This window comes from Natator depressus, chromosome 2 (assembly GCF_965152275.1).
Source record: "Natator depressus isolate rNatDep1 chromosome 2, rNatDep2.hap1, whole genome shotgun sequence".
Classification (NCBI taxonomy): domain Eukaryota; kingdom Metazoa; phylum Chordata; order Testudines; family Cheloniidae; genus Natator; species Natator depressus.
In genome coordinates, this window is record NC_134235.1 from 132,021,116 (window position 1) to 132,033,656 (window position 12,541).

Genomic DNA, 12,541 nt, shown 5'->3' on the forward strand with positions numbered 1-12,541 from the left:
GTTTTTGTTAAGTTACACAGTATAATATGTACAATTCTTCCCTGGCCCCCAACATCCACATAATTGTCAATGAAAAAATATTGTGCAGAAGATAGTTAAATATCCTTTTTTGTTCTTACAATATTACACTGGCCTTCTACACAAATTATTGCAGAAACCAGTGTTGCTGTAACATGCTCCCAACCATTTCATATGCAGAATGGGTAGAGATTTAAATATCTTCATGCACTGCCAAATAGTATATGCACGTTAGTCACTGTGGACTAGGTCTGCAAACGGACTTGGGCATTGCAACACTGAAACACCTAACACTTAGACATCCTGCTGCCCAATGAAATTCTCAGTTAAATGTCCAGGCATCCTATACAATACATGGGGAAGAGTTGGGTACCCAAGAAAGGCAACTGAACAGAGATCCACCTAAGCTAGCCCACAGGAAATGCTGTGGAGAGGGACAGAACTTAAACCTGCACCTCAAAGGCACTTCCCTCCACCTAAGATTCACAGCAATGTTACCTCTCTTGGAATTAGGTAACAAAGCCAGTGTCAGTCATTTCTAACAACACAAAACCCAAAGACCCTGGCATATAACTGGCCCCCCTACAAGCATGACAGGATTCTGAATTCACCGGGCCTTTGGTCTTCCATCTCCAAGCAGCCAAAGGTACAATTCTGGTTGTGGGAGACTAAACCCTCCAACTGAATCTGTAGAAGTCCACCCCTTCCAGGGCTATCAAAGGTCAAAAGGCAAACCAAACACAAATGAACTAACACAAGGTCATGGCAGGACAGTTCCTTCAGACAGCTGCAGATAGGCCATAACCCGGTTTGTTACTTGCAGGCAAGTCTCTAGTAATAGTCCCAAAATACTGGTTCAGACTCAAGCTCTCCATTGTCTTGACAAGGGCTTCAGAATGTTACCCATGCAGCTCCTGCCTTCAGCTAGGCACTTTAGGGCTGAAGAGCAAAGGTGTGTTTCCCTCCCAGATCTCCCATTAGCTAAGCTTCTGCCTTTTTATCTTCTCTCCAGGCCGGGAATGCCTTACAGGTGTGGTGGGGCAGGGCTGCTTGAGGCCAGAGAAGTTCATTAACCCTTACCTTGTTGGTATGGGGTTTATGCACCCCTATCACAGACCCCCCCCTCCCACTCCATGACATCTGATAGCCTAGTGATTAGGGTACTCATCTGGGATGTAGGAGATCTGTTTTCAAATCTCTGTTCTGCCTGAATTGGAGAAGGAACTTGAACTCAGTTCTTGTATCCTCCAGATGAGCGCTTTAACTTCTGGATTACAGAATAATTTTCATTCTCTTTCTGGCCCAATTAATATTTCATTAGGTATACAAAGTGGAACTACTTCAACAGGAGAGATTGAAAGAGGCCCATGCAGAATAGCTGGGTGGTTAGTGCACTCACCTGGGCGACATGGGTCTAAGTCCCTGCTCCAAATCAAGCAGTGCACCTGTTGAATTCTGGGTCTCCCTCATCCCAGGTGAGTAATCTTACCACAGGGCTGATGGAGATAATGGGACTTGCTCTCTCTAACCCCCAGCTGTCTTTGATATGGTAGGCATGCTAAGAATATGGTGACCAGATCAGCTCATGTAGGTGTAATAGGCAAGGGAATATCTAGTTTGTGAATCTCAGCAGGGATTAGACATGAGCTGGAATGCGAGCAGCTCAGCGGCATCAGGACTTAGGTGGTATTGCACATGCCCACCGGCAGAAATTCGGACAACTAGGGAACTTTACTGGTAGAAACTTAGGTCCTTAAGACCTGTCCAAGGATTTGTATCTCACACCTACATTTCTGCTTTCAATAGCAAAGAGTAGATAAAGGGGTACCAGCCATCCTGGAAACGAAGGCGGCCAATTATCAAATGATATTGGCAAAATACAATTTACTCACTTATGAAAAGCAGTTGTCCCTGGCCCTTTCCCAGTTATGAATGTCATCCTTAATCCAAATGGGAACCATTGATGTAGTCCCGCAGTAATTCAGGGAGAGGATTAAAGTCCTGTAATCTTTGTCCCAAACCAAACACTTGCATTCCCTCTCCACTCCAGAGTGAAACCTTTAATGATGATATCTTCAAAAAAAAATTATAACAGACAATTAATTTTCTTTTAAATTAAACATAACAAAACCCAAAACCCAAGTCAAGTTCATATGACCAAAAGTTTATTTAAAAAGGAACCTCAAACTTGCCAAAATTGCACTATGAAGGTTTTATTTATCAGCTTATCACTAACCTTTTCCACATATTTTAAACAATTTAATATTTATTCTTAACAATTATATGTCTCATGAAAATTAATTTTTATTACATTTAAGAGTGTTGTTTTGATTCCTAATATTTAGCACAAAGTTATTCTGGTTCTGTCTCACTTTGGTAAATGTGAGAAGAGAAAAACACAAATGTCTGTAACTGATAGCATTACAGAGCAGAAAACTGCCAAAGGTGCTATATGGCTGTAGCTGAGAAGTATGAAATGATTTTGCTATTGAATACATGACCCTAATAAAATCCGAATATAGTTCTACAGATTTTAAATACTGATAAAATGTATTGTATATGTATAGTTCCTTAATTGTAGGAAAACAAACTATTCCTTCATAATATGCTACTTGAGCCTGGATTTCCATTAGGCCATCTTCTGCAAATCCATCCTCTTGCTATAAGGTTTATTTTAGACAATTGTTGCCTGTGAAGTTTATTACGTGGACTCCCATTCTGTATGAAGCTCACTAAGGTACACAGTCTTTCGTGGGTCTGTGATGTAAGGCTTTGATATTGACCACAGTGTCTTGATGCTACTTGTTATATAGATGTGAAAGGCAAGCTGCATTTCCCGATGCTGAATATTTTTGTCTAATGTATTCATAGCAGGATTGAAATAAATGTAAATCTTCCAAAGTACATTTCTAGATGGTGATATGGGCAACAACATTAAAAAAACCGTAACATAACCAGTTTCTATACTACTAGTCTGTCTTTTTTTCCTTCATAAATTGTAGTGTCAAGAATATTAGCAAAGATCTATGAAGATTTGTATGAATATTAAAATGATTTCTGGTTTCAGGAGAAAACTGGAGTTGAATGTAAGTCTTCAAAAAGTAATATTTTATCTTACACTACTTTGTTTCTCTTCTAGTGGCAAAGCATTACAATAACACTGGTTGAGAAAGTGCAGATGATTGCTGTAATCCTAGGATCTCTGTTCTTAGTAGCAAGTGTGACTTGGCTTCTATGGTCAGCCTTCAGCCCCTATGCAGTATGGCAAAGAAAGGACATCCTTTTTCAAATCTGCTATGGAATGTATGGTTTTATGGATCTAGTGTGCATAGGTAAGCTCAAAACATTAATCAGTACAGATTGTGGTTTAAGAGTGTAACTATGGATCAAACTTCCTCAGCTTTTCAATTCTCTACTTATTTATTCTTAGCTGACATCCTTAGCAAACACTTGACTTTTACAAAAGTAGAGACACTGTGAGAGAGGAACCAAACAAAAACTTAAGCCTCAGACTGATCAAATCACTTTCCCTAAATGTTAAATCCCAGAATCACAATCAATTTTGCCTACTTTGAAATTTAAAAGGATGGTAAAGTGTAGGAGGGTCAATAGGTCAAATTATAACAAAGATTTGATGAAAAGGACTAATGAGAGTTCTGTTCTCTCAACTCTTCCTTTGTTGCTAATCAGAGTTAGTTATTTACATCAAGGATAGAATAGGTCCCTAGAATAGGTCCCAAGGATTTTCTTGTAGATCTACATAGCTAGAACTACACTCAACAGAGTTGTGTGACACACTACTCTAGAAATAGAGTATAATGGATAGGCTGCACTGCTGCAGTGAGATGAAGGAACTAATTCAAGAGTTCTGGTGACATCCTAAACAGATAAAAAACACTAAATAAGTGCTAAGTATTTTAATTTATTAATTATACTATGAAACCAGAGCTCAAGTGGTTTATGTTGCCATGAGAACTCTTAAAAAGTGAAGATGCAACTTTCTGAAAGCTTTTGTGTGTGTGTGTGTATGTGCACTTCCTTTAACATATTGATCCCAAAATGTCTAAATAAAAACTTTTAAATAGTAAAGCATCTATGAGCTGAATGTGAAAGAGGTTACACTAAAATAAAAATAAAGGGATTTTAGTCACTCTTAGAGTAAGTAAGGCATAGTAATTTGAACTAAGGTTCCCAGAATTTTTATATCAATAACATGATGAAATGCTGTATAATGCTTTTCATTAAAAAAAAATCTCAAAATCCTTTTCAGATGTTGCTAACAACTCAGTTTTATATATGGGGAAGCTCAGGGAAAGAGTGGTGACTTGTATATATAGTAAGCCAATGGCAGAGTCAGAAACAGAACTTGGAATTCCTGACTCAGAGTCTTCTGCTCTACATGAAACCACATTGCCTCTTATTATATCATGTATACATTATCATACAGTTCAGTTGATAACATAGTTATTTGAAACTAATTGTGTTAATTTAATTTTTTCACTGGTTTAATTTGTTACAAAAAATCAAACTCTTATCAGTTCAAAATTGATTGCTTATTATCTGTAGACAGATAAAAATACATTAGTGTATTTATCTATAGAACTAAATGTATCAGTGGAACAGGGTTGTGGATGTACTAATGAGGAAATTCAGTTCTAAGAAAGGACTGCTAAGAGTTATAAAGTAGTCACTGGAATGTCCAATGTGAATTTTCACATCAAGATTTAAAACAATATACAGTAGTGATACTTGGAAACTTGCCAGAGGCCTTAGATCTAAATATATGCATATAACTACAGTCTTATAATTAATACTAATAGCATTAATTAGCATCTCTAGCTACATTTTTGTAACTATAGTTTCCTTACTTGAACATTAACTTTTAATTAATGGTAACAAGCTTAGTATGTAGGGTTTTTTTTTAAACAATTATGTTACCTAATAACTTTAAGTTACTAAACTTGTGTCTGGGAATTAAGAAATAACTGATTAGCTGTTTTGGTAATTGTGCAGCATTTCTGTACTCCTGATCAGCTCAGACCATTCAAGTTCAATATATTTTCAAGTAATCTTCTGCAGCTTATTGTATTTTAAACGTGTATCCAAGACCACTTATACATTTTTAAAACATCTATTAACATCTCCAACTTTACTCTGTGTTAGAGGTGTCTGTTATTGTAACTTCTATAGGATAAAGGAATAATCTGAGTAGTTGTTTCAACTGAAAATATTTGAATTAAATTCCTTGGAATGCAAGTGTTGTTTAGGTTTCTGAATGATCTAAAAAAGCCACAAGACAATCTGGTGACAAATATAACTTTCCAACAGCAGTTCAGTGGGCAATGATTTTATTACATTAGAAAGTTTTTGTCTTACTCTTTAATTCTTACCTACTACCTCTAAATTATGTAAAAGGACTAACAAGTAGATGTATGCTATACTCTGTTCCTCACACACTATGACCTGTGTAGTGTTGATGCAGCCAACAGAAGTGTTATGAAGCACAAGTCTAAAAGTTAAAGTTAAGTGCCCCACCCCTTTATTTGTGATCATCCATTATTTTGTCATGTCTCAATGAGACCCTACTCCTGCAATAAACTCCCTGTGGATAGGTCCCTGCACCCATGCAAAGCCTCACTGATTTCAGTGGGGGTTTGCATAGGCACAAGGGTGCGCTCATGGATAGTTAATTTCAGGGTCAGGGCCTGAGTTGTAAACTCCGTGACTAAAGACCTATTCCAGTTGTCTAAAGCAGTGGTCTCCAAAGTGGGGTGGGCGCGACGATCGAGTGGGGGGGCGCAGCAGGAGGAGCAGCGCCGGAGCAAAAGGGCTGCGCGGTAGGAGGAGCACTGCCGGAGGGGGAAAAGAAAAAGAAAAAAGGGGGGGGGCGGCCGTGAGTCCTCCGGCCCGCTTCTCTGCGGCCGGCTTTGAAGGGGAAAGTGCCGCTTCTTTCCGGCTGCTGGCTGCGCAGCTGCCCCTGCTCCTCCTGAGTCCTCCGGCCCGTGCTCTCAGGGTCGCATTCCGAAAGGGGCTTTAGAGCTGCAGGCCAGGGCCCCGGGACCCCCTTAGCCCAGGGCCCTAAAGCCCCTGAGTTCCAGGTGGCCCTGCCTGCCGGGGGTGGGGGGGCAGCTCCCCGAATTGCGGCTCCCAGAATCGTGGCCATGGGGGTGGTGCTGTGCTTCGCAGAGCCACCTGCACACCCTCTGCACCAAACAGGAGCTGCCCCAGGTAAGTGCTGTGCACCTCCTGCCTGCCCCAGCCCTGAGCCTCCTCCCCTCACTCCTCCTCCGCACCCTCACCCTGAGCGCTCTCCCACACCCTAACTCCCTCCCAGACCCCGCACCCCAGCCTGAGCGCTGGCTGTATCACAAAGTGTTAAACCAAGATTTTCAAAAATAATAAAGCATATTCAATCACATTGCTCTCACTAAAAATATTATTATTATTATTAATAATATTTTTAGTGAGAGCAAAAAGGGTTTTTGTATTGTTAATAAATAAATTTAAAAAAATATTTATTTCATCTTTATCTCATCATTTTTTAATTTCGATTTTTTGTCTTTGTTTTATAATTTCCACAATATATTAAATGCACAGTAGTATATGTATATAATTTATACATAAATAAATATACATATATTGGGGGCGCGTGCTCAAAAAATTTTTACTGATAGGGGTGTACTATCAAAAAAGTTTGGAGCTCACTGGTCTAAAGTCATGCACATCTATGGCTCTGCATAAACAATAAAATGTTTTCAGCCACCTGAGAAATGTAAATATCTGTACTGCTTGAAGTATTATTGTTTTTATAATTTTGAAATGAAGTTCAATAATTGGCTAGTGAGAACTGCACAGTTATATTAAAAACCTGCACATTTAGAAACTTTAACAGATTATTTTTAGTATTTTTCCATTAAATCTGATCTCATTGCATCAATCCACACTCCTATCCAGTAAGTAATATTAAAAAATAACCATACATTTTAAACTGCCAGCCTTGTCATTCATTGTACCAAGAGAAAACTGTCAAAGCTTACAGCTCACAAGTATGCCACCTGCTAAATAACTTATGTGGATTCTCTGATCAATTCCATTTGCAGCCTATCCAGTTTTACAGGAAGTCCACTTTTGTAACATTTAACAAAGAATAAAGACTTTAACAAAGACTATTCTTACTCTCTATTCACGGAAGAGAGTTCTATCAACATCAATTTAACTTAAACATTTTAACATATAGGTTAAATTTGTGTCCATTGTTCTCTTCATCCTCTTCTGATCTTTCCCAGGAATTCTGGGTCCCTCCTTACAGTACCCCCTTCTAGTCACGTCAGTGTCAAATATGGCAATTCTCTGTGCAATTCTGCATCTGAACTGGGCATGAAGTTCTTACAGGAAAACTTCCAGATCATGCAAGATTTGCAGAGAAGTCTTTCACATTTGACCTAAATGGAACTGTGACCAGTCAAAGCTGTACACTTTGATAATGCTAGAGATTAGTCCCTCCCTGTTGGGATTATGAGAGAGAGAGAGCACAAAGAGTTTACATTAAAGGAATTTAGGATTCAAAACTTTAAGGATTCCTTGAGGAATAGTACATTAGCTTCCTGCTCTTCCATTGCTTGGACCTGGCTGCTCTCCTTCATCACATTGCCTCCACATAGTCACACTACTGGAGAAGAATGACTAAGAATGTGGTAATGGAACCTTTTTGAAGTAGTAAGTTGTCAGTTAGTGTGTGTACAATTCCCCTACTTCAACATTCTATAGACCAATGGTATAAATAACCTCCCCCACTAACTGTACTGCAGTATCTTTCTATTCACCAGCTCCTTTTCCTTCATGTTAGACAAATTTAGTTATAAGTGGTTTTTGAAATAGTTGTATTGTTAAAGTTAGATTTATTTATATTTCATGTTAATTGTTTGATCAATTCACACATTTTTGTGGGCCCATTGAAACAATAGTTTTAAGGGGTTTTCCTTTTGTCCTGTGATGGTCCCTATTTGAGGCAATTTATTCCATAGGGAAGAGCACTTAGCTAAAAGTTGTCACGCCTGCAAGGCCAACTCAAAAAGGGCTCACAAGGACTAAGACTTTGCTCCAGAACCTGCTCCTCCAAGAGGCATGATTCTGGGAGACCTTCTTCTGGAAGATGTCCTCAGGCATGAGTAGCATGGCAACTAGAGCTGGACAAAATATTCCAGATGAAATGTTTTACAGCAAAAAGATGCAGATTTAGTGATGCTGAAATATTTCATGTTTTTGTGTCAATTTTGCTGAATTCTTTAAGTAAAAAAAGACTTTAAAACTCTGAAAAAAATCATTTCATCATTTTTAAAGTGCATGTTTAGCTTTTTGATTCAGAAGTACTTTCAAAATTTGCATTAATTTTATTTTAAAAAATCAAAGCATTTAGAAATGATCAAAATCAAAATGAAACATTTTGTTCAACCAGAAATGAATTGTAGACTTTTTGATTTGCCAAACATTTTGGAAAGTTTTGGTTTTGGTTTGACCCAAAATGATTTTTTGAGGGATGGGGAGGAGTAGGGGAAGAGGTAATTGCTAGTGAACTGAAAAATCCATTGATCATACAGTTTTTGTGTCGACAAAGCCAGTTTTGGTGCTGTAGCCTGATGCCAAATCTCAGATTGAAAAGGATTGTCTTTGTAAAGGTGTTTGCAGGGGCTTTTGAAATTTGTTCCACTGGCTCAGGATCCAGATTCTTTGTATGGAGCCAAGGAAAGATCTTCTTACAGTGGTACTATTTCTGAAAGACACCACAATAAGAAGAAAAGGTGGTCCTACTGTTGGATCTGGCCAGACCCCACTGCAATCAAAGTTTGTTTAAATCTTAGAGATCCTGAGGATACGGTTTTCTTGGATCCTGCCAGGTCAGATCTATCTGGCCAAAACTCCAGGACGTCAGTCCTCCAGGACTCCCCTAGAAAGTGTTCTGCAAAGAAGCTGAAGGCACCAATGGGGATCCCTTGGCCCCCTTCACCTAAGTCCCTGGGATCAGTAGTTGTGCCAGATGTAGAGTCAGACTCAGTGTTAGGGGAGGAAATGGTGCGAAACTGTTCAGAGGTTGCCCCTTCTATCTCATCTACTGTTGCCAGATCTGTTTTATTGCAAGTCTTGTAGTATTTAGTGTTTTATTTAAACCAACAGCTCCTTGAGACAAGTGAGTATATGAGAATATCTGCTTTCATTTAAAAAAGTTTTTAGCCCTTATGGTTTCAGAGAAAAGTTTGTAAATGTAATGTAAGTGCACCCTAATGGTTTAAAAACAAGAAGGCAAATGAAGAGACCCAATAGAGTTGCAGGCCCTTAAAATAATTTAAATTACAGTACCACCTAAAGGCCTAATCAAGGATTATGGCCCAATTATGTTCATACAGTGCCAAGGATGTGCTAAAGAGAGTCCTTGCTGTAAAGAGCTATGGCCTACAGATCTTATACTGTACAACATAAAGATATGATTGTATGTAGGAATCACTTCAAATTTCTGGTAAGAATTGTGTTGGATTTCGATCTCAGTCAGTTTATATCACTATTTGTCTTCACCTCACCAGAATGTCTTGAGCTTTGGAAGGAAAAGATGTACACCCTATATATCCACACAGCTACTACTTGGACAGGACTAAGCAATTTAGAAAGTCAAAGAGATCATCTGTGGCCTTTGTAGAAAGTTAAACTAAGGTCAAAAACTAAGCGGATATGACGATACAACCAGTCATTATGAATGCGCTGAAGCTCAGGATTCACTCAACTTAGGAGGATGGCAGCTTCAATATCATATATCCACAGTGTTCCCTTACCTGAAGTCTTTATGGCTGCTACAGGAAGTCACAAATCACTCTTTCCTAAAATGGCATCAAGGGCAGAAACTGGCTTTGAGAGGGCAGTGGTTCAAGTCATTGTTTAGCTAGCGGGACTTCCAGCTGTCCTCAGGGAATCAGTACTGAATAGTCTCCTACAGTGCGGTCCTGGGGACGTAGTGTCAGAAGGAGAAACCACAACTCTTTGTTCTCAAACATATTCCCTCCATAGAGCAACACAGACCTTTTCTTCTGCTTTGGATCCCAAGTACAATAGGGCTTCTGGAGGTAAAGGGGAATTGAAGGATAGTTAGAGGGTACCAGTTATTTGTGTCCTCTATTTATGAATGTTGGGATAAAGAGAATAGGGTGAGCTCTCAAAAGCCAGCTACTATTCTCAAATATTTTTGTAGCTCCCTGGCTAAACACACAACTCCTACAATTAGATTCTATGAAAACAATACATACAGAAATCCATTATTGTTAACACCTTCTCTCTCCCTCCCTGGTATCCTACACTCTAAGTGCATGTTTTTCACTAAGAAGATGACAGAAAAAGGCTCTGAATCTTGAGTGCCAGGATTTTCCACTTGTCCTTTTCCCTCACACTTTTGATGCTGGGCTTGACACCATCTATTCAATTATACTTCTAATGATTGGCTACACAGTAACAGCTCTACGATTTTACTACTGGGAAACAACTTAGCTTTTTCTTTATTAAATCCAGTGAAATGCATACTTCCTAATGATTCAGGCAAGCAATAAGCATTGAGATCTGGCTATCTTACAAAGCAATCAATTGCATTTTCTATCCATCTGTTTATGTCCTGGATCATCTCTTGATGAAAAAGCATCCATCCATGAACTAATCCATCTATGGTGGTTTTCAGTCATTGTATTGTACAGATAATTTTTCATATGGACAAGAGTGGAAAAGGAATATTTCCTAGAAGCTATAGTCACAAACAGAGTAGCAAATAATCTTCGAAACATTTTAATATTGATGAAAAATAGAGTTACATTAAGCAAGTATTTCAGTAATGAAATTTGGTATCTTTTCCTTGCCAGTAATTCCTTCACTGATGATAATCAGAATCCTGATCATTATCAGGTAACTATGGCAATAAGTGGCTAACTTCATGTTCATTATAGTTCAGTTTCCTAATACACAGGCAGCAGGTTTAACATGAAGCAATTTTATTGCAAGCTCAAAATATGTCATTTAGCTACATGAAAAAACAGCCATAGTTGAGAGGAGCAGTGAACATCTAGCTGGCTTTGTTGATATTGACAAAATGGGGCATTAACCATTTTAGGACATCACATCCCATTTGTTTTTTTTCCTTACAGAAAATTTGAAAAAGAAAAAACTCATGGTGACACACTACGAGTTTCCCTTTTCAAAACCAAAAAAATCCTAGTTGGACCCAACCAAATTTTCAATTGAAATATAGCGCTAGCAACCTTTAAAAAATCCATCTCTCAAAACAAAAATACCTTAATTTTTAAGATTTGTTAATGCTTATTAAAAATTGCTAAAGTTTTCTATTTTTTGGTTTTCATTTAAGAAGAAAAGGAAAAACTAAGGTTTCTCTCTGATAATTATTTCTTTTCAGTCACTGGTGTTACTCATTGGAGATGACTTGGCTGAAATCTCCAGATCTATTTTCACTTGAGTGTTTAATCTTTGATGAACTACTATTCTGATAGGCTTTGATCCTACAAACAGAATCCAGCCAATGATCCCAGCAATAAGCATTATTAGTACAGGCCCGATGTTGTAAACACTTAAACACATGCTTAGCTTTGAACATATGAATAATTCCACTGAAGTCAATGGAACAAGTCATATACTGACAATTAAGCATATATGTAAATAATTGCTGGATGGGAACCTAAGAGTAAGTCAGTCTATACAGGAAATCAAATGAGCCATGAGATACTTAAAAAGATTCTCTGGATCTCTGCAAATCTCAAGAATGGGTCCCTGTTCTCTGGCCTTCTGAGATTTAAACAGAAAGAATAAAGTCCACCACTCCAAACCCTGCTTGTGAAGTAACAGTTAATGTTGACATCTCAGTTATTTTCCTGAGACAATTTTCAGAGTTAATGCCACATTGAAGTAATAGGGGGAATTCATACTTATTACAACTGTTGTTTCAGGCTGTGTCAGGCTATAGGTTCACAGAGAAGAACTAAGAATGTGGAGGATGCTCTTAAATCTGTTTGAGTGCCTTATACCAGTTTAGATAAGCCACTCAAACTAATTTAAGAATATCCACAGAAGGAGGTTGCGCTAATTTGTATGAAGACGAGGTCTCTAGTAAAAATCCTGAATATAGAAGCACTTAAACTAAACTTAAATCAGTGTAAGCAAGGGTTAACTCAGTTTCAGTTGGTAATTTACTAATGCAGTGGAATGATTGATTTTTATGTCAATTTAGTTAAATCAATGCACCTTTCTAGTATAGACAAGGCCTCAGATAACATTGGTAATGTTCAGTTCACATACAGAAGGTTTCCTTAATAACCATAAAGGCTAGAAACTTTCATTTAAAAATTTAGATTCTCATTACACTGACGATAAGGAGGAGGGGTAAAATTATGATGTACACTCTGAGTGGACCTAAAGTTTACCTCAAATAGTTTAGATAAATTACTGGCTGATTGTATAAGTCCTCTGTATCTTTTATAGACAGTTA

General features: G+C 38.1%; 1 protein-coding gene across 1 annotated transcript in view; it reads left to right on the forward strand.

Annotated features, from left to right (window-relative positions):
• Window positions 1-12,541, forward strand: part of MARCHF11 (membrane associated ring-CH-type finger 11) — a 47,011-nt gene that overhangs the window by 33,837 nt on the left and 633 nt on the right. The window contains exon 3 of the mRNA XM_074945014.1: window positions 3,158-3,350. Within this exon, the coding sequence (XP_074801115.1) occupies window positions 3,158-3,350 (193 nt within the window). The remainder of the gene's footprint in view (window positions 1-3,157; window positions 3,351-12,541) is intronic.